Below are 19,580 nucleotides of genomic sequence, written 5' to 3' on the forward strand. Positions count from 1 at the left end.
GTAGAAAATCAAAAGCTGCTTGGTATGCATCAATTGAATGTTTTCTAATAAAGGCCCCAGTTTGCATGCTGATTTGGAGGGAATTAGGGCTCTGTTTAGCTCTGAGGGTCAATCCACGCACTTCACCTTTTGGAATCTAAAACTTTTATGGTCCAGGGACCGAACTAAATGCTTTTATGTTATTAGCTGCCTATTCAGTAAATGTGGCCTGGACACAACCTTAATATTCACATACAAAAACCTGCATTTCAAAGAACCTTAAAACTACAAAATCAAGTACCTAACAATTTGAAAATACCAGAATTTACCAGTGCCCATGTACCCAGTTTTCCCCTACTCTAATTTTCAGAAACAACTGAACAAAAACAGCTGGAATTAAAAATCAGCCTACGCAGACACCCATCTTAAAAATCTTTTAAAAGTTTGGCAAAAACATAGGAACTGAAAACAGGTGCTATTGAAAGTGCTAAGAGAACTTTTAACTCCTGATATGGGCAGTGGGTTTGAGAGATGTCTTAATGCTCAACCCCATCCCTTGTCCTATTCCTACTCTGCCTGACTGTTCCTGAAGCCTTCCACAACAGATTGATGCAGCTTGCAGACTAATGACTCTTCCCGCCCTCCCTCCCCCCCCCCCATATTAAGTTAAAAGTGAAAGGCCTTTCAGCTTGCTAGATCTATTAGGATAACATAGAACCTGTGAAGAGCCATTCAGTGGTAATGAAACCATTTAACAGGCATGTGCCTACCCTGAATTGACTTACAAAAACAGTTGTGCATTACTATATCTTACAGGACCTTAGTTTAAAATTTGCTTTAAATATTTTATTAGTTTGTTGCTGAATCACATCTCTAAAAAATCCATGCATAGCTATTTAGATGCACAATCTGAGTATTCAGCTTTAGCCTTAAATGCTTAGATATTCAGACAGTTTTTAAAAAGACAAACCTTATCTAAATTTTAACTACTGTAGTACAAAAACTTTTTCACACCACCCCCTTGAAGAGAGCCCTTAAGTAAAGGGACAACATTCCTTTTTCTCCAGATAGTTTGATAGATGAGTTTTTCCTTTTACTTCTTACTATTAGATTTAACTAGTTTTAAGAGAACCCTCCACCAAAAGCAATATTTTAGTACGATACAAAGTCCTTTGATATGCCTAAAATCTTTGGAAATATATTTTAAGATAAACATATAGTGAAATTTCATAAACATGTCTTATGAAAATCACTAAATTAGTGTTCCCTTTTTCTAAAAGCAATGAGCTTTTTTATATGAACACACTGAACTGCTCTGACTGATTAGTTTAAAATAATGTCTTTGTTTCATTGACTGACATTTTTTATTCCCAAATTTAGGGCTTTTAAGTAAGTACCTTTTGCATGACCAATAATCACAATCTGGCATGCAGTGGAAAACATGCCCCATTTTCTTTAGCAAGAAATTTTAGAAGTATGTGTTCTTTTCCCCAAATGTCATTTGCTACATTTGAGTGCAGGTATTTGGCCGGAATGGATGAGCACAGAGACGAGGGAGACAGTGGCAAAGGGATAGGAGAGTGAGGATGGGTGGATGCCTGAGCAGAGCAGGGATTTAATATAAATGAGGCCAGAGGCTGGGGAGTTTGCTTTTCCAAGCAGCAATTTCACCTACCACCCATGACTACTCATGTTTTTATCTAGTCCACCTGAAATAGTACCTAACATTGTGAAGGATCCCAAAGTTCTTGCATACTATAGAAAGGAATAAAGCACTCTTGCTTTGAAATGCAACAGTAGGTTAGATTAACAGTGCACAGCAATTCTGCATTACATTTGGGTTAGAATTCTTAGAATACCATGTAGGTAATGAAGATGAGGGGGAGAATTGGACCATCATATATCTAGTTTTAAATAGACACATCCTGAGTGCACATTATATTAATTGCTAGGCTCAGGGACAAGTTTAACATTGGCTGACATAGGAGTAGTTGTAGAAGCTGCTCAGGACAGTTGCCATGCTTATCTGTGTAGGGAACACATTTCAATAAATGCAGATTTTAAGCAACCCCTAAGTTTCAGACTCACTGTACATTGCCTCTTGTTTCTGTTTTAAAGTACAATTCATGGAACATCTCTATCAAAGCGGATGTCAGTCAGATCTGTTAGATTCCACCCTTCATGTTAAGCCATTCTGACAGCTGGGTTAAAAAAAAGACAATAGGTAGGTAAATTCATGGAGAATAGGTCCCTCAATGGCTATTAGCCAAGATGGTTAGGGATGAACCATAGGTGCCCTTAAACAACTGCCAGAGGCTGGGCCTTGGCAAAGGATGGATTACTTGAAATTGCCTGGACCTGGTATTATCTGCTGTTAAAGACTCTTGCTAAAAGCTAACCAAACCATTGGTCTGACTCACAAATATTTAGTTTCATAATATTTCCGATGCTTAACCTTCAAACTCAACAGTGCCACAGTGCCATTCTTCCCATATTCTCTGTCTATATAAAATTAAAACTAATTTCCATGATTTCAGAATAGAGCTACACTTATTTGAAAAGAGGGTTAAAAGCACATTACAAATATTACTCATTTACTACTATGACAAACCCAATAGCAAACTTAGCCAGTGTTCACTAAATTTTATTTTTTTTAAAACACAATGTAGTGCATGCAACTGCTTCACATTGGGGTTTTTTTGTGCTTTAGGAGAAAGTACTCTGGTATCTGTGTTATTTCAAAATACCCATAGCCTGCAGGAATGTGGTCAATAGAAATATTAGTGATAATATTCAGAATCAAAGTCCCACTTTAGCAATATAGACAAAGAATGGCAGAACCCAAACTGACAAATACTTGGTTTTCACAAGGTTTTGATCACTTGAGAGAAGTTCAGATGCTCCTAACCAGGTTATCTCTGTTCAGTACCTTATAGTTAAAATAGTCCTTGACAATATGGATTAAGGTAGAATTGTTTCCTGATTTAGCAATCAGTTTAATCATGCGCATGTCAACAGAAATTAGTTTGGGAAAATTTTGGCCTGATGTAATAATACTTAGCATTCTCTGTTACACCTTCAGGCTATGTCTACACTCACAGCTTCTTGCCTGAGAAATATGCAAATGAGGCTAAGCATGGAATATTGCCGAGCCTCATTTGCATACCTAATGAGCCACCATTTTTGCAGAAGAGTCTCTTGTGCCGGAAGGAGCTGTCTACACTGCCCCTTCTTGCGCAACAAAAACCCTCTTGTACAATGCCGCTACGCTGATAATTTTCAGGAATAATGGCATTGCGCAAGAGGGTTTTTGTTGCACAAGAAGGGGCAGTGTAGACAGCTCCTTCCAGCACAAGAGCCTCTTCTGCAAAAATGGTGGCTCATTAGGTATGCGAATGAGGCTCGGCAATATTCCATGCTTAGCCTCACTTGCATATTTCTTGCGCAAGAAGCCACAAGTGTAGACATAACCTCAGAGCGTTTTGCAGATAGTGTTAACGTTACTGAGGGCTGCACGGGTGTATAATGGGAATCATTAAGGGTGTTGGTGTTTGTCACTTGAAACCTACAGCTGGAGGTCCTGCCCAATGGCAGGCGATAGGAACTTATCGCCCTTCCTCGCACCCATGGACGCAAGTCACCATAACAGGACAGAAAAGACACGGTCCTGCTGCACCCTGCCCACCGCCTTGGTTAACAGAGCTGAATGGACCCAAAGGAGGAACACTGCACTTCCCCGGCATGCCTGGGAATTCCAGGAGCAAGTAAACATGCCCATAGCCACAAGCTTGACTTCGACTCCACTCATGATCCTAGTGTGTTAGCAGCACCAAGCGCCTTAGGGTTACTAGAGTCTCCAAGCCCTGCACACTAAACTTGGCAAGGGCTCCACAGCTGGAGAAATGGAGACCAGGAGATAAGCTGAGCAGCAGGGAGAGCTAACTCCAAGATTTCCCTTCCATGCAGGGATTTCTCAGACTTAGGCTTTCAATTCTGCCAACCAGCATGTGGATAGGACATGATGCTGCATCTTTCCCATACCATTAGGGGTGATGTGCACCGGGCAGGCGGTAAGTCTCTATCATCTGCCCTTGTGCACAGCTTCAACATGGAGCCACAAAAGCAGGGCTGGGTTTTTTTCCTTTTCCCACCCAAGCAGGCAGCAGCTGGAAAATGTGGATCCCTGTGTTCAAAATGCAGTGAAGGTATAACGCAAAGTGCACAGTATTCTTAGAGCAGGGCCTAGGTTTCCCTCCCAGGGACAGTGCCACTCTGCTGCTTCCAGCGCAGAGCTGCACCTGATGGACAGGACTAAATTCTGACTAGTTAGAAATGTGTATGAATGGAACCTTTTCCTGTCCACACAAATAATTTGTATCGCTTTTGTGCCATTGTCCATAGAATAGCCACTAAGGTATGTCTAGACAGCCGTGCTATTTCAGGATATATCCGGTATTCTGAAATAGCATTTTCTGCATCTTAACAGGACGCCCGTTATTTTGAAATGCTATCAAAATAATGGGCATCTTATTCCAATGTCCTGGTAAGCCTTATTGCGTGAGGAATAGGGAAGACACTGGAATAGCGCTCAAAATTTGGCATTGTGTAGACAGCCTATTTCAAAAATTGGCACTATCTAGAAATAAACTATGCAATTTGCATAACTCATTTGAGCTACACAGGACAGTGTAGATGTAAGCAAATAGCATAGCTTATTTTAAGTTAATTTGGCGTGGAATGAGGTTTACAGGGACATGAGAATAGCAAGCCCATCATTTTTCGAAATATGGGCTTGATCAAAAGATGTGGAATAGCTATTTCGAGATACTGGAAGTATCCCAAAATAGCTCCTGCAGGGTAGACATAGTCAAACTGACTATTCCCCAGCTAGAGGATTGTAATTTCGGGAATGATGGTGTTATTCAGAAAATGTTCCCTAAAAATAAAATCGTGTTATTGCGAAAATGTGTTGAGAGCATGTGATAAATGAGTAATTACTGTATAACGGGCTCCCTATTCCAACATCCCTGTAAATCTCATTGCATGAGGGTTAAGGGACGTTTCAGAATAGTGCCTTATTTTGAAATTACATCAAAAAGCAATTGCACAGCTTATTTCAAGATAAAGATGCTCTGTAGACACACACTAAGGCTGTGTCTAGACTGGCCAGTTTTTCCGGAAAATCAGCCGCTTTTCCGGAAAAACTTGCCAGCTGTCTACACTGGCCGCTTGAATTTCCGCAAAAGCACTGACTTCCTACTGTAAGAAATCAGTGCTTCTTGCGGAAATACTATTCTGCTCCCGTTCAGGCAAAAGTCCCTTTTGCGCAAAAGGGCCAGTGTAGACAGCACAGATTTGTTTTCCGCAAAAAAGCCCCGATCGCGATAATAGCGATCGGGGCTTTATTGCGGAAAGGCGCGTCTAGATTGGCACTTTTTGCAGAAAAGCGTCCGTGTCAATCTAGATGTACTTTTCCGCAAAAAAGCCCCGATCGCCATTTTCGCGATCGGGGCTTTTTTGTGGAAAACAAATCTGTGCTGTCTACACTGGCCCTTTTGCGCAAAAGGGACTTTTGCCTGAACGGGAGCAGAATAGTATTTCCGCAAGAAGCACTGATTTCTTACAGTAGGAAGTCAGTGCTTTTGCGGAAATTCAAGTGGCCAGTGTAGACAACTGGCAAGTTTTTCCGGAAAAGTGGCTGATTTTCCAGAAAAACTGGCCAGTCTAGACACAGCCACACTGTAATGCTATTTTGGGATATCAGAGTATCCTGCAGTAGCTATCCCGCGTCTTCACAGCATGCCTGTTATTTTGGTCTCTTTATTCCAATGTCCCTGTAAACCTCATTCTACGAAGAGTAAGGAACGTTTCAGAATTGCGCTTTATTTCAAAATTTTGTGCTGTGTAGACAGTAACAAATGACGCAATAAGCTATTTTGAAATAGCATCAAAATAGGATATGCAATTTGTGTAGCTCAAATTGCATATCTTATTTCAAGTTACCATACAGTGTAGAAGTACCCTAAGTCTACTGAGAGATGGTCTTTGATCATCCGTGGTTTCCTTATGCCCCTTTATTCAATAATGCCAAGCTGAATCGAATTGCAATTCTGTATTTCACGCTCGCTCCACTGTTCCATTCTGGAGGCTGCATGGAATCCCTCAGCCTACTTCCCCTAGATTAGAAAGTACAGGACTTCTGCAAGTGTCCTGTGAAATGAAGTCAGTTCTTATTTCGCAGCCTGTTTTGCGGGGTGGTTGTCCGCAGCGCTGTTCGACACACACTTTAGGAAGCTGACTGCTTCTCTCACAGCATTACAATCTTTGCTGAATCGGGGCCCCAGCCAGCAGAAGGGGGAGCTGCTGGCACGGCGGGCGGTACCCAGCCCCACGGAGAAGGCATGCACGGACAGGAGCGCGATGTGAGCCTGGGAGGCACAAGCCGCGCCTTTCCCAAGCGGTGTGCGGCGGGTATCGTGGGCGGGGAAAGGCCCGCCCTTCCCAAATTGCCCCACCACACGGCCCGCCCATGCTCCACCGAGCCCCCCGGGCCTCCCCTCTCCCAGCCTGCTGATGAGATTTCAGAGGCTGGGGCAGGCAAGCTGGGGGGCCGATGCGCTCTGAGCTGTGTATTGGCCCCTTGGGGCAGCGCTCACAAGCTCTGGGCGCTAAGACTCCCCAACCCACCGCCCAGCTGAGCTCGGCTCCCCGCCGGCTCGCGGCCCCGCTGTGCTCGCAGCGCCAAGGAAGCGCTTGTGCAGTTGCCAGGTCCCCAGAGCCCGGGCCATTGGCAGGGTCGCGGCCGCCAGCTGGGGAACAGAGCGGGCTTGGGGCTGAGCGACGCTGGGAAGCGAGTGGCCCCCCGGCGCGGGGCGCACCTGGCAGGCCTGGGGCCGCTGGGGCTATGCAGCGTGTGTGACCAGCCGCCGCTCACGGCCCCACTACACTGGCCACCTAGGCGGGGGCGGTCGAGGAAACGCCGGGGTCACGTCCAGGCAGAGGGAATTGCTCGGCGGAGGCGGCCCCTGGAATAGCTGCCAGCTGGGCAGACGGGACGCAGTGGGCAGACAGGCAGGTGGCTCCTTCCGCCGGGGCTAGGCTGAGCATGAGTCTATTTCCCAGCGAGTTCGTTCACTCCGATACCCCCGCCTCCCGCGGCGTGCGAGCGCCCAGGGGCTGCTGGCAGGGCAGGGCGCGGCGCTCCCCTTGGGGGGCAGCTTGTCCTCTGGCTCCAGCCCCCGGACCCAGGGGTGGGAGGGCCCAGTGGAGGCAGCAGGCCCGGGGCAGGGCTTGCGAGGGGGCAGGGCAGGCGGCTCCTCGCTCAGGCTGGAGCCGGGTGTCTCTGTTTCCCCATAAATAAAGTGGCTGCCCCTATAAATGCTGCGGCCGGGCCGCCTGCCTTACCCAGAGCCGGGGCTTAGGAGCCGGAGCAGGTACTGCCCTCAGCGGCCGCCCTCGATGCAGGGACACTGGGCTCTGTGAGCCGGGATCCCGGGGGCCAGCGGGAAGAGGGGCAGCCTCCCCGCGGCCGCTGATTTCAGGACCCAGCTAGCGCTGGCCTGGGCGCTCGGGGTCAGGCTTGGAGTGACCGGGGAGTGGGCGCTAGCTGGGCTCGGCCTGGGAGCTCCGTGCTGGGGGGCGCAGGAGGCTCGTCGGGCGGGCTCCCTAGCTGGGCAGTGGGCTCGGCACTGGGGGCAGGCTGAGCTCTCTTGGAGTGCACGCTCGCTGAGCGCCGGGCGGGCACAGGCTGGGCGCAAGCTGCGATCGCTGGACACAGGCTGGGCGCAGCCCGGCAGCTGGGTCCCGGGGATGGCTGCAGACGGCGCTCATGGTGCCCCGTTCTCTCTCCCCCGCGCAGGCAGGGCCATGGCAGCAGGCGGCCGGGCGGCCGGGCCCCTGCCGGACCTGGGCCGTTACGTGGTGGCCCGGCCCATCTACAGCGAGCCGGCTTTTCAGGAGGAGAACGAGAAGAAGGAGCAGCTGCAGCCCACCCTGCGCGAGCGAGTCCAGGGAGCTTGCAGGTGAGATGGGAGGGAGGGAGCCACGTGCTGGGCCCTGGGACCACGATCCGGGCACGGAGCCCCGCAGAGGGGAAGGAAGCGCAGGGCTCGGTTGCTCCCGGGTAGTCCCAGTGCCCTGCGCGGGCAGGGGGCAGCGATCCTGGGCCGCCCGCGCGTGAGTGGCGACAGGACTGGCCGCGTAAGCGGCTCCCGGGGACGCTCGGCGCTCCTGGTCCATGTGAGACTCCAGCCTGGCCCCGGCGCATTTCGCGCGGTCTCCCAGTCTCTGGGCAGGGGCTGAGCTTCGTCCAGACCGCGGGGAGTATTGGCAGGTGCTCGGCTCTGCCCCCTTCGCTGCTGCATTGATTCTTCCTGCTCCTTTCGCCGTTGCTGCGCTCGTTTGGCGTCTTGTTTGGCGCAGTCCCTGCGAGGAGCACTGAGGTGCTTTCGTCTTAGCAAGCCGCGTTCCGCTCCGTGCAAATCTAGAGCGACTGTCGCAGCGAAAGGCGCCCCGATCCCGCCGCTGGCTGGGTGCAGAATCTGTTCCAAATAGAATGAAGGCGAACTCGACCCACTTCTGGCCTTATTACAAGAGAAATGTTGCTCAGCCATTATTCTTTGTTCCTGCAAGCAATCGTTGCACTTACAACTTGATTGCACTTTATAGTCCGAGGCAGAACGATCCCTTTTTCTTTCAAAACTAGTTGTTTGTATACAGACAAGCGTATCAATGAATTGGACCTAACCGAAGAAGCAACTTTCGACACTATGGCAAAAATTTGTATCGAAAACAAAATTACTTCCAAAAAGACCTATTTTTCTGCCTGTGTAATGAGAACATAGCTTAAAAACGATGTAAACATAGATCATTCTTAGTTCTGACCCATGTAGGAACACCTTTATTCACTGAGTAAGATGCTAGCCAGTCAGAATAAGAGTGACAGACTCTAACCCTTTGAATATAATCCAATATTTTGTTTGGAAAGGTGAATAATTCAAAATTATTTTCAAAGTAGATTTTTTAAAAACATGAATAAAAACTAGGGCTATCAAGTGATTAGAAAAATCAATTGCGATTAATTGTGTGATTAAAAATAATTGAAATAAATCACTCAGTCAATTGCATTATCAAACAATAACAGAATGCCATTTGTGTAAATATTTTGGATATTTTCTACATTTTCAAATATACTGACTTAAATTACATCAGACTATAAATTGTACAGTGCTCACTTTATATTTCTTTTTTATTACAAATATTTGCACTGTAGAAAATAAAATAAACAGTATTTTTAATTCTTCCATTACAAGTACTGTAGTGCAATCACTTTATCATAAGAGTTGAATTCATGTAGAAGTTTGTATAAATGTAGACGCACGTACGTTTTATACATGCTTCTACAAATGTAAATGTATGTACAAAAACAACTGCATTCAAAAATAAAACAATGTAAAACTTTAGAGACTACAAATCCACTTAGTACTATTTTTTGTTTAGCCAGTTGCTTAAAGAAACAAGTTTGTTTACATTTACGGGAGATAATGCTGTCCTCTTTTCATTTATAGTGTCACCTGAAAGTGAGAACGGGTGTTTGCATAACACTTTTGTAGCCAGCATTGCAAGGTATTTACGTGCCTGATATGCTAAACATTCATATGCCCTGTCATGCTTCAACCACCATTTCATTATGCGTTCATGCTGGTGACATGTTCTGCTTGATAATATTCCAAAGCTGTACAGACGAACATATGTGCATTTTCATCATCTGAATCAGATGACAGTGTCCCTCTAATTTTTTCCATCCATGTGCGGAATGCATGTTGTTATATGCACCAATGCATGTGCTGTTGTGCACCATATAGATAGTTACTCCAGCCAGGGCAGGTTAGGAATTTTAGAACTTGCCACTCAAAGAGAAATAAAAATTATGAAATGCATAGACCAGTCAAAACACTTAAATAACACATTGCAAAGTATACAATTAATGGGGAAAATATGTGTGTATTGCCAGAAAGTACTAAATAGTAACAATAATACAAGTGTTGTTGGGAGGTGAATGTGAAAGAGACAGTATATGTGTGACCCAGAAATTGTGTGCGTGAGAGAGCGAGAGAGACAGTCAGACAGACAGACCAGGCAAAAAGATGGTGTGTTGTGTGAGTAGATGACACTATGCATGTGACACAGAGATAGTATGTATGTGTGACACAGAGATGGTGTGTGTGGGCGCTGTTACTGGGTAAGTTTCTGGGAAACCCCATGAACCATCACTTTAGGACACTAAAAGCTATCCTGCTCTGCTCCTGAGCCCTGTTTTCTCTCTCCTGCCCCACTCTGCAGAGGTGGGGCACATGGTATGGGGATGAAGGGAAAGAGTATGTGTTAGCATGTGTATGTGTGAGTGAGAGACACTATGTGAACTGACTACTGAGGAAAGCTCAGGTTAAGCAGTGCATTGCGTCTAAGAAAGAGATTCACCCTTCAAAGTAGACCTCTTGAGTACAGCAATATTCTCCTCAAGCCAGGATCTGTCCCTTCTCCCCTGCTCTGAAGAGATAGGGTGCAGGGGCAGGGAGAAGGAGTGTGTGTGTGTGTGTGTGCTTGAGAGAGAGAGAGAGATTGTGTGCTGGCTCCTGGAGAAATCTCAAAAACAGTGCACTGCCTCTTTAAAAAAGGCAGACAGTCATTCACTCTTCCCCCTTCTCTCCGGAGATGGGTCAGAAGAGCAGAAGGGGACACCCTACCTCTCCTCCACTCTGCACTGCTAGCAGGAGGATGTGAACAGCTGGAGGATGGAGCAAGGTGTAGGGAGGGGCATCTGAACACCCGCTGCCAGCTGTGTGCACGCTGTTAATCATCTGTGTGTGTGTGTGTGTGTGTGTGTGTGTGTGTGTGTGTGTGTGTGTATTGCTCCTGTGCAGCCATACATGTGCGCAGCTTTCAGGGAACATAGGATTCCACAAGTAGAAGGTTGATATTCTTTTCTAGTGGTTTGGGTTCTGTAGCTTCTGCATTAGAATGTTGCTCTTTTAAGACTTAGGAAAAATGCCCTACAACTCCTCCTTCTAAGATTTTGGGAGGCATGTCAGGCTCTTAAACATTGGGTTAATGCTGTAGCTATCTTCAGAAATCTCACTTTGGTACCTTTGTGTTTTGTCAAATCTGCAGTGAAAGATTTCTTAAAATGAATGTGTGCTGGGTCATCATCCAATATAGCTGTTACATGAAATATTATGCAGAACGCAGGGAAAACAGAGCAGGGGACATACAATTCTCCCCATAAGAATCACAAATTTAATTAACACATTTTTTAAAATTAGCATCACCAGCATTGAAGTATGGTGTTCTGGAATAGTGGCTGAAGCATGAAGGAACATATGGATGTTTAGCAAATCAGGCACATAGATACTTTGCAATGCTGGCTACAGACATGCCATATGAATGCCTGTTTTCACTTTCAGGTAACACTGTAAATAAAAAGCATTGTGTCCCATAAATGTAAACAAACTTCTTTCTCTAAGTAATTGGCTGAACAAGAAGTAATACTGAGTGGACTTATGGGCTCTCAAGTTTTACATTGTTTTGTTTTTGAGTGCACACACGTAAACAAAAAATCTATATTTGTAAGTTGCACATTTGCAATAAAGAGACTGTACTACAGTACTTGTAGTAGGTGAATTTAAAAATACTATTTATTTTGTTTATCATTTTTTATAGTACAGGCAGTCCCCGGGTTACGTACAAGATAGGGACTGTAGGTTTGTTCTTAAGTTGAATCCGTATGTAAGTCGGAACTGGCGTCCAGATTCAGCCGCTGCAGAAACTGATCAGTTTCAACAGCGGCTGAATCTGGACACCAGTTCCGACTTACATACAGATGCAACTTAAGAACCCCAGGCGTCCCCAAGTCAGCTGCTGCTGAAACTGATCAGCAGCTGATTCCAGGAAGCCCGGGGCAGAGCAACTCTGCCTCGGGCTTCCTGTAGTAAGCCGCTGGTCAGTTTCAGCAGCGGCTGACTTGGGGACGCCTGGGGCAGAGCAGCTGGGGTGCTGCTGGGTTGGTCCAATAGCGCGGCCGCTCCTCGGAGCTACTGGACCAACCCAGCAGCACCCCAGCTGCTCTGCCCCAGCCGTCCTGATTCAGCCGCTGCTGAAACTGATCAGCAGCGGCTGAATCAAGACTCCTGGGGCAGAGCAGCTGGGGTGCTGCTGGGTTGGTCCAATAGCGCCAAGGAGCGGTGCTGCGGGACCAACCGGCAGCGCCCCACCTGCTCTACCACAGGCCCCGGGCTTTGCTCCACGTCTCCCTGGTCTGCTGGGGGGGGGCACTAACTGCGTCCCCCCCCCAGCAGACCAGGGAGACGCGGAGCAAAGCGGCGGAGGACCCGGGCCGGACCGCAGCGCTTCCAGATCAGCGCCGCGGTCCGGCCCGGGTCCTCCGCGGCTTTGCTCAGTGTCTCCCTGGTCTGCAGACCAGGGAGACGCTGAGCAAAGTGGCAGAGGACCCCGGGCCAGACCCGTGGCGCTTCCAGCTGATCTGGAAGCGCCGCGGGTCCGGCCCGGGTCCTCCGCCGCTTTGCTCCCCATCTCCCTGGTCTGCTGGCTCCCCCAGCAGACTAGGGACACGGGGAGCAGCTTTTCTCGCCCCGGAGGAGGCGGGTGGCGGGACCAGGCGTCCTGCCGCTCCAGTCCTCCGGGGCGAGAAAATCCCCATTCGTAACTGCAGATCCAACGTAAGTCGGATCTGCGTAACTCGGGGACTGCCTGTACAAATATTTGCAATACAAATAATAGTATAAAATGAACACTGTACACTTTATAGTCTGTGTTGTAATCTAGATCAATATCTTTATAAATATAGAAGAATATAAAAATATTAGATACATCTCAATTGATATTTTATTTTTAACAGTGTGATTAAAACTGCAATTAATCATGATTAATTTTTTAGTTAATCACGTGAGTTAGCTAAATGTTTTGGCAAGTTACCCCTTGATACAAAATCTCTGATGAGAAAATTCACTGGTTACTGTGCTTCACAAATACTAATAGTTTTGAGAATAAAATATTTTAAATGTTAAAAAGGGTGAAAATTGCATTGAAACATTGTAAGTGTTTTCAGTAATAAATACTAAGCATTATGGACCAAACTTGGGATAACTCATAACTTGAGAGCAGAATTTGGCACTATAAGATCAGTGCATTGTAAGCAGTATTCAGATATTCGTTTGGCTAACTATCACCAACTGAAAGATCTTGGTAGGATTTTTTCCACTTTCAAATTATGATTTCACAGGGTTAGTCTGACAATTTAATTATCTGGGTTTTTTTTGGCAGCTGTTCAAGAAAAAAGGCCTTTCAGATAACTAAGTCCTTACTTCCTGTCCTGGAATGGCTACCGAAGTACAGAATAAAGGAATGGCTAATTAGTGATATCATCTCTGGTGTTAGTACTGGACTTGTAGCTACTTTGCAAGGTAAGATCTAGGCAGATTTTATCTGTTATTAAAGATAACATCTGTGTGTACTATATTGACATTCCCATAACTACATCTTATCCTTTCTAATTAATAAGTTAGTATTAAACATGATTAGAAGATCCATGAGGGTTCATGTTATTTTATATTGCATATGATTTAATATATCACAGTAAATCACTGATTTGCTTAATTTAGTCTTCTTTTCAGTTTAGGGAATCTCAGATAGCAAATAGCAATTTCCTTTAAGTATTTTTGAGTTGTTTTTTTAATTCTGCAGACATTAGGGAAACATTTACAAACTGAATTGTGTTACTCAGTTGTTTCGATTGGTCTGTAAGTCACTTACTATTCTTTCTTTCTTTGGCTGAGCACAGCAAACACTTGTTTAGACAAATGTAAACTAGTGAATACAACTTTATGTTAACATTTGTACCAGTAAAGCTTGATTGTGCAAATGTTTGTAGCAAACAAATATGAAAGGTGCATGGACCTGGCCACATTTTAAAAGTTGGAATGGATATTCACAGTACATGGTTTGCATTATTCAGCTGGTCATGTTAAATGCATTTATTAATGATAGAGAAGAGTAGATAAAAAGAGAAGTGGCAAGGTTTACATATTACTCAGCATTAGTTAATCATGACTAGAGAGATGTGAAGAACTCCAGAAGGAGGTAAGTTAGAGCCCCATTCTCCACCCTCAAACTCCTAATATCAGCCACTTTCAAACATAAGACAAGATGGACTACCAGTCTGTTCCAGTATAGTAATTATTTTGGGCTGAATTGTCACTTCATCTAGTCCTGTGTGCAGATCTTCCCCATCCTGTGCAGACAGTAAAGTCAGCTGCCTCTTCAGCACTGTTGCCCATCTTCTGCTTCTCAGTAGGTTGAGTATTTGTATATTACAGCTGCACCTAATGACCTGAAACAAGACTAAGGATAGATAGAGAGGCAACAGCACAGAGGATAAAGAGGGCAGTCTGGAATCAATATGGGTATGTCTACACTACCCCGCTAGTTCGAACTAGCGGGGGTAATGTAGTCATCCGCAATTGCAAATGAAGCCCGGGATTTGAATTTCCCGGGCTTCATTTGCATGAAGCCGGCCGGCGCCATTTTTAAATGCCGGCTAGTTCGAACCCCGTGCCGCGCGGCTACACGCGGCACGGAGTAGCTAGTTCGGATTAGGCTTCTAATCCGAACTAGCTGTACTCCTCGTGGAATGAGGAGTACAGCTAGTTCGGATTAGGAAGCCTAATCCGAACTAGCTATTCCGTGCCGCGTGTAGCCGCGCGGCACGGGGTTCGAACTAGCCGGCATTTAAAAATGGCGCCGGCCGGCTTCATGCAAATGAAGCCCGGGAAATTCAAATCCCGGGCTTCATTTGCAATTGCGGATGACTACATTACCCCCGCTAGTTCGAACTAGCGGGGTAGTGTAGACATACCCTGGCTACGTCTACACTGGCCCCTCTTCCGGAAGGGGCATGTAAATTTCACGAGTCGTCGTAGGGAAATCCGCGGGGGATTTAAATATCCCCCGCGGCATTTAAATAAAAATGTCCGCCGCTTTTTTCCGGCTTTTAAAAAAGCCGGAAAAGAGCGTCTAGACTGGCCCCGATCCTCCGGAAAAAGTGCCCTTTTCCGGAGGGTCTTATTCCTACTTCGAAGTAGGAATAAGACCCTCCGGAAAAGGGCACTTTTTCCGGAGGATCAGGGCCAGTCTAGACGCTCTTTTCCGGCTTTTTTAAAAGCCGGAAAAAAGCGGCGGACATTTTTATTTAAATGCCGCGGGGGATATTTAAATCCCCCGCGGATTTCCCTACGACGACTCGTGAAATTTACATGCCCCTTCCGGAAGAGGGGCCAGTGTAGACGTAGCCCCTATGTGTGGGGAGCCAGCTTTCAAGCCAGTTCTCCATGCATATCGGCTCCCATGGACCTGACTGTCCCCCCTCCTTGCTGCCTCCTACAGAGGCGGGGGTGGGGGAGGGCGCAGCAGGAGCCGGTGTTGGGGGGAGCCAGCTTAGAAGCCAGTTCTCCCCAACACTAGCTCCCCAGTGCTGCCTGCCCTCCCCCGCATGCTGTTGCCTTCTGCTTGCTGTCCCATGCTGCTACCTCTGAATCCCCTCCCCAACCCCCCCACCTCCCGTGGACAGGGTCTGCTGCCTCAGAGCAGTCTCTGTCCATGCTCGGTGGGATGTGGAGCAGCTTCTGTCCATGGGGGTTATCAGAGGCAGTAGCGTGGGCGGCAGGCAGCCAATCTGCATGTGGAGCTGTCTTTTAAACTGGCTCCCCTCATAAACCAGCTTCCACCTTCCACTCCACACTGCTGTGGCCTCCGATATTCCCAGGGACTATCAAATAGTTGTGTAGCTGCTAAGATTTCGTGCACTTACTCAACTATTCAATTACATGATATTGGGGGGTATGTCTACACTACCCCGCTAGTTCGAACTAAGAGGATAATGTAGGCATACCGCTCTTGCAAATGAAGCCCGGGATTTGAATTTCCCGGGCTTCATCTGCATAAGCGGGGAGCCGCCATTTTTAAATCCCCGCTGCTTCGAACCCCGTGTAGCGCGGCTACACGGGGCTCGAACTAGGTAGTTCGGACTAGGATTCCTATTCCGAACTACCTAGTTCGAGCCCCGTGTAGCCGCGCTATACGGGGTTCGAAGCAGCGGGGATTTAAAAATGGCGGCTCCCCGCTTATGCAAATGAAGCCCGGGAAATTCAAATCCCGGGCTTCATTTGCAAGTGCGGTATGCCTACATTACCCTCCTAGTTCGAACTAGGAGGGTAGTGTAGACATACCCTATCATCCCTAATGTGGACAGCAACCAGCAGAATCTGGCAAACCTGTGCATGTGCAACAGTAACCAAAATGTCTTGTGGGCCATACATAGAACCCCAATGGGCTGCATGTGGCCCATGGGCTGTAGGTTGCCCACCACTGCTGGTATACCCTATAATTCCCATCACCAGCTGGTTGGATGCATAGTAACCAGGCAGTGGAACAACAACAAAACTGAGCCAAAAATTAAGCAGATGCCAGGGATCCTCAAGTGCTTTGCTCCTCAACCACGCAGATCCTATGACTCTTCATGTGTACTGGTTTTCAGCCTTCCCAGGAGTCTATTATTTATCCTGTAACACTTTGCGATAATTGAGAGAGGACTAATGGACTCTGTAATGGGAGTAAGTGCTGCCTGCAACAGCATTAACTTTCTATACATATTATAGTTCTAGGAGTGGGATAAAACACTTCTCTACACCTCTTATTTCTTCCTTCACTTTTTCAGTGTAGCTGATAGGTCAAACAGATAAACAGAAGAAGGCAACATGGGTATCCAGGGAAAAGCATCTTGCACAGCTGCTTTTTTGTTCAATGGGGCCTCATCATGGACTTTCTTATTAACTGGTCATTTTATTGTTAAGGAACAAAATTTTCAAATTTGGGTGCCTAAGACTAGACATCTAAATCCATATGTAGTTACCTAAATAAAAATGGACTGATTTTCAGAGCTGTGGCATAAATAGGTATCCATGTTTGAAAAATTTAACCATAATTTAGACTTTTTTGCACCAACTATCCATGTGGAAAGGTGGATCAGTTGCTTTCACAGCAAAGTTCTTCCTGAGCCTCACAAAGCTTTCAGAATTTGTGCCTATGTTTTGTGAAAAAGCAAAGGGGAGGTGTAACTCTTAATATTTACATCTGTAACTACCTGTTAGGTACTCTCAAAGATGTCAAGGCACAAACACTCCAATTTGTGCCCACAACTGAATTACGATGCAACATGTATTTTAAAATTGTGGCTGGCTGAAAACAAGCTGCCTTCCTGAAAATTTGGCCCATTTCTTGACCAGAGATTAGTCTGTTGTGAGATCTGTAACTAAAATTATGATTACATTTGTTTACAGGTTTGGCATTTGCATTACTGGTTGCAGTTCCTCTTGGATACGGTCTCTACTCTGCATTTTTTCCCCTTCTGACATATTTCATCTTGGGAACATCAAGGCATCTCTCAGCCGGTAACTGGCTACATTTAATTTCAGTTTCAGTCAATTCTCTTTTTTCATAATGTTTATGGGAGCTTGTCACTTTATTAACTATCATCAGGTTTGTGAGGCTTAAAACGTATTTTGGCTCAGTACAGGGGGCTGTGCATAATGCTTAACTTTACCTGTTCCCATGCACACTTCTGCTCTTATTTGTGCTGAAATTCATCACTCCAGTGTTGTGCTAGACACCATCCAGAATCAAAACCACTGAGAAATTCATTCTATATTATTTAATGAACAGAATTTTCATCATCACAATAACCTTTTCACTTGTTCTCTGATGTAGAACTTCTGATTTTATCTCGCAAACACTTTGATTTTGTGATGTAGATAAAGTCATGCTTTATACTGTTCTTCTTTGCAGGACCTTTCCCTGTGGTCGCTTTGATGGTGGGATCTGTTGTGCTGACCATGGCCCCCGATGAAAAGTTCCGCATAGTGAGCAGTAATGCTACAGGACTTAATAAAACGCTGATAGACACTGCAGCCAGAGATGCACAGAGAGTAGTGGTTGCCAGTACCCTCACATTTCTGGTTGGAATTATTCAGGTAATATAACTGCCTCAAAGACTTAATGTTACTTTTACTTCATTAAATAATTGGCAAAACTGCAGCTAGAAATAACTTATTAGGACTCCCTTCCTGTGGTAAAACATACAGGAGAGGGGAAAGTCACCCTGAAATCCACACAGCTATCAAATGACAGAGAACTGAACACATTTCCCCCTTCATGGGAAAAGGTTTATGGCAGCATAGCTGTGCGACTGGGCAGAAGCTGAGGCTACGTCTACACTACGCACTTTGCTGGAAAAGGCAATGCAAATGAAGCACTGATTAGCATTTTCTCACGCTTCATTTGTATAATCTCTTCCGATCCATTTTTGTGCAAGAGTTTTATGCCAAGAAGCATAAGGATTTTGCGCAAAAAGGGTTTTTTGCGCAAAACGGACACATCCACACTGAATGCTTTTGTGCAAAAACTTCTTGCGCAAAAATGGATTGGAAGAGATTATTCAAATGAAGCACGAGAAAATGCTAATCAGCGCTTCATTTGCATTGCCTTGTTCGGCAAAGTGCATAGTGTAGACGTAGCTTGAGTGACTACAAAAACCCTGAAGATCTGGAGGGAAACCATATTCCAACAGCATAGATCTTGGATCATGACAAAAGAGGGCCAACCTTTCTGCACAGCTCTGCAGTCTTCCCTTGTTTCCTTGGAAGGTATGACGTTCAGATACACCAGGTTAATGTGTGGGAAGATGGTTCAATGAGTCCTGGTGAATACAAAAAGAACATGGTGTTTTAACAGAAAATGAATAAGTAGACACCAAATTCTGTAAAAGTGTGTGAAAATTTGAACCACAGAGGTCACAAGTGGATAGTGGGGATACAGAAGAAATCCGCAGGAACTAAGACACTATATCAAGTTAAATATCACTCAATAGTGTGACACTAGCAAAAAAAATCATTCTGGGATGAATTAACAGGAGTGTTGTGAGCAAGACAACAACCAATTCTTCCACTCTACTCTGTGCTGATTAGGCCTCAGCTGGAGTATTGTGTCCAGTTCTGGGCACCACATCTCAGGAAAGATGTGAAGAAACTGGAAAAAGTCCAAAGAAGATCAACAAAATGATTAAAGGTCTAGAAACATGGCCTATGAAGGAAGATTGAAATAGTTGGGTTTGTATAGTCTAGAAAAGAGAAGAGGTTGTGGAATCTCCATCAGTGGTAATATTTAAGAGCAAGTTAGACAAACATCTGTCAGGGATGATCTAGATGGCACTTGGGCCTGCCATGAATGGAGTGGACTGGACTTGATGGCCTTTTGGGGTCCCTTCCAGTTCTAGTATTCTATGATTCTATAATTGTATAAATCCTGTTGTCCCAGTGACATGTGGTGATATACTCTCTGAGGCTCTTACACTTTTGCTTATTAAACTAGTTTCAGATTTACCAGATTCACACAGGCCCAGGTTATGTGATATATAACTACTCACACTGAATAATACTTTACATCACAGATAACTTGATTTCCTTCGGTGAGAGTAC

The 19,580-nt window shown here is 45.6% G+C and overlaps 1 protein-coding gene across 2 annotated transcripts in view; it reads left to right on the forward strand.

Moving 5' to 3' along the window:
- Nucleotides 1-6,541: 6,541 nt before the first annotated feature.
- The window catches only part of SLC26A4 (solute carrier family 26 member 4), a 44,499-nt gene continuing 31,460 nt past the window's right edge, over nt 6,542-19,580 (forward strand). Inside the window, exons 1-5 of one of the 2 annotated variants that reach the window (XM_014572171.3) lie at nt 6,542-7,054; nt 7,842-8,000; nt 13,318-13,457; nt 17,388-17,498; nt 17,893-18,077. In XM_014572171.3, coding sequence (XP_014427657.2) covers nt 7,846-8,000; nt 13,318-13,457; nt 17,388-17,498; nt 17,893-18,077 — 591 coding nt within the window. In that variant the 5' untranslated portion in view covers nt 6,542-7,054; nt 7,842-7,845. Of the gene's footprint in view, nt 7,055-7,105; nt 7,413-7,837; nt 8,001-13,317; nt 13,458-17,387; nt 17,499-17,892; nt 18,078-19,580 lie in introns of those variants that run through there. The other variant, XM_025183249.2, reaches the window with a different exon arrangement.

This window comes from Pelodiscus sinensis, chromosome 1, assembly GCF_049634645.1.
Source record: "Pelodiscus sinensis isolate JC-2024 chromosome 1, ASM4963464v1, whole genome shotgun sequence".
Classification (NCBI taxonomy): Eukaryota; Metazoa; Chordata; order Testudines; family Trionychidae; genus Pelodiscus; species Pelodiscus sinensis.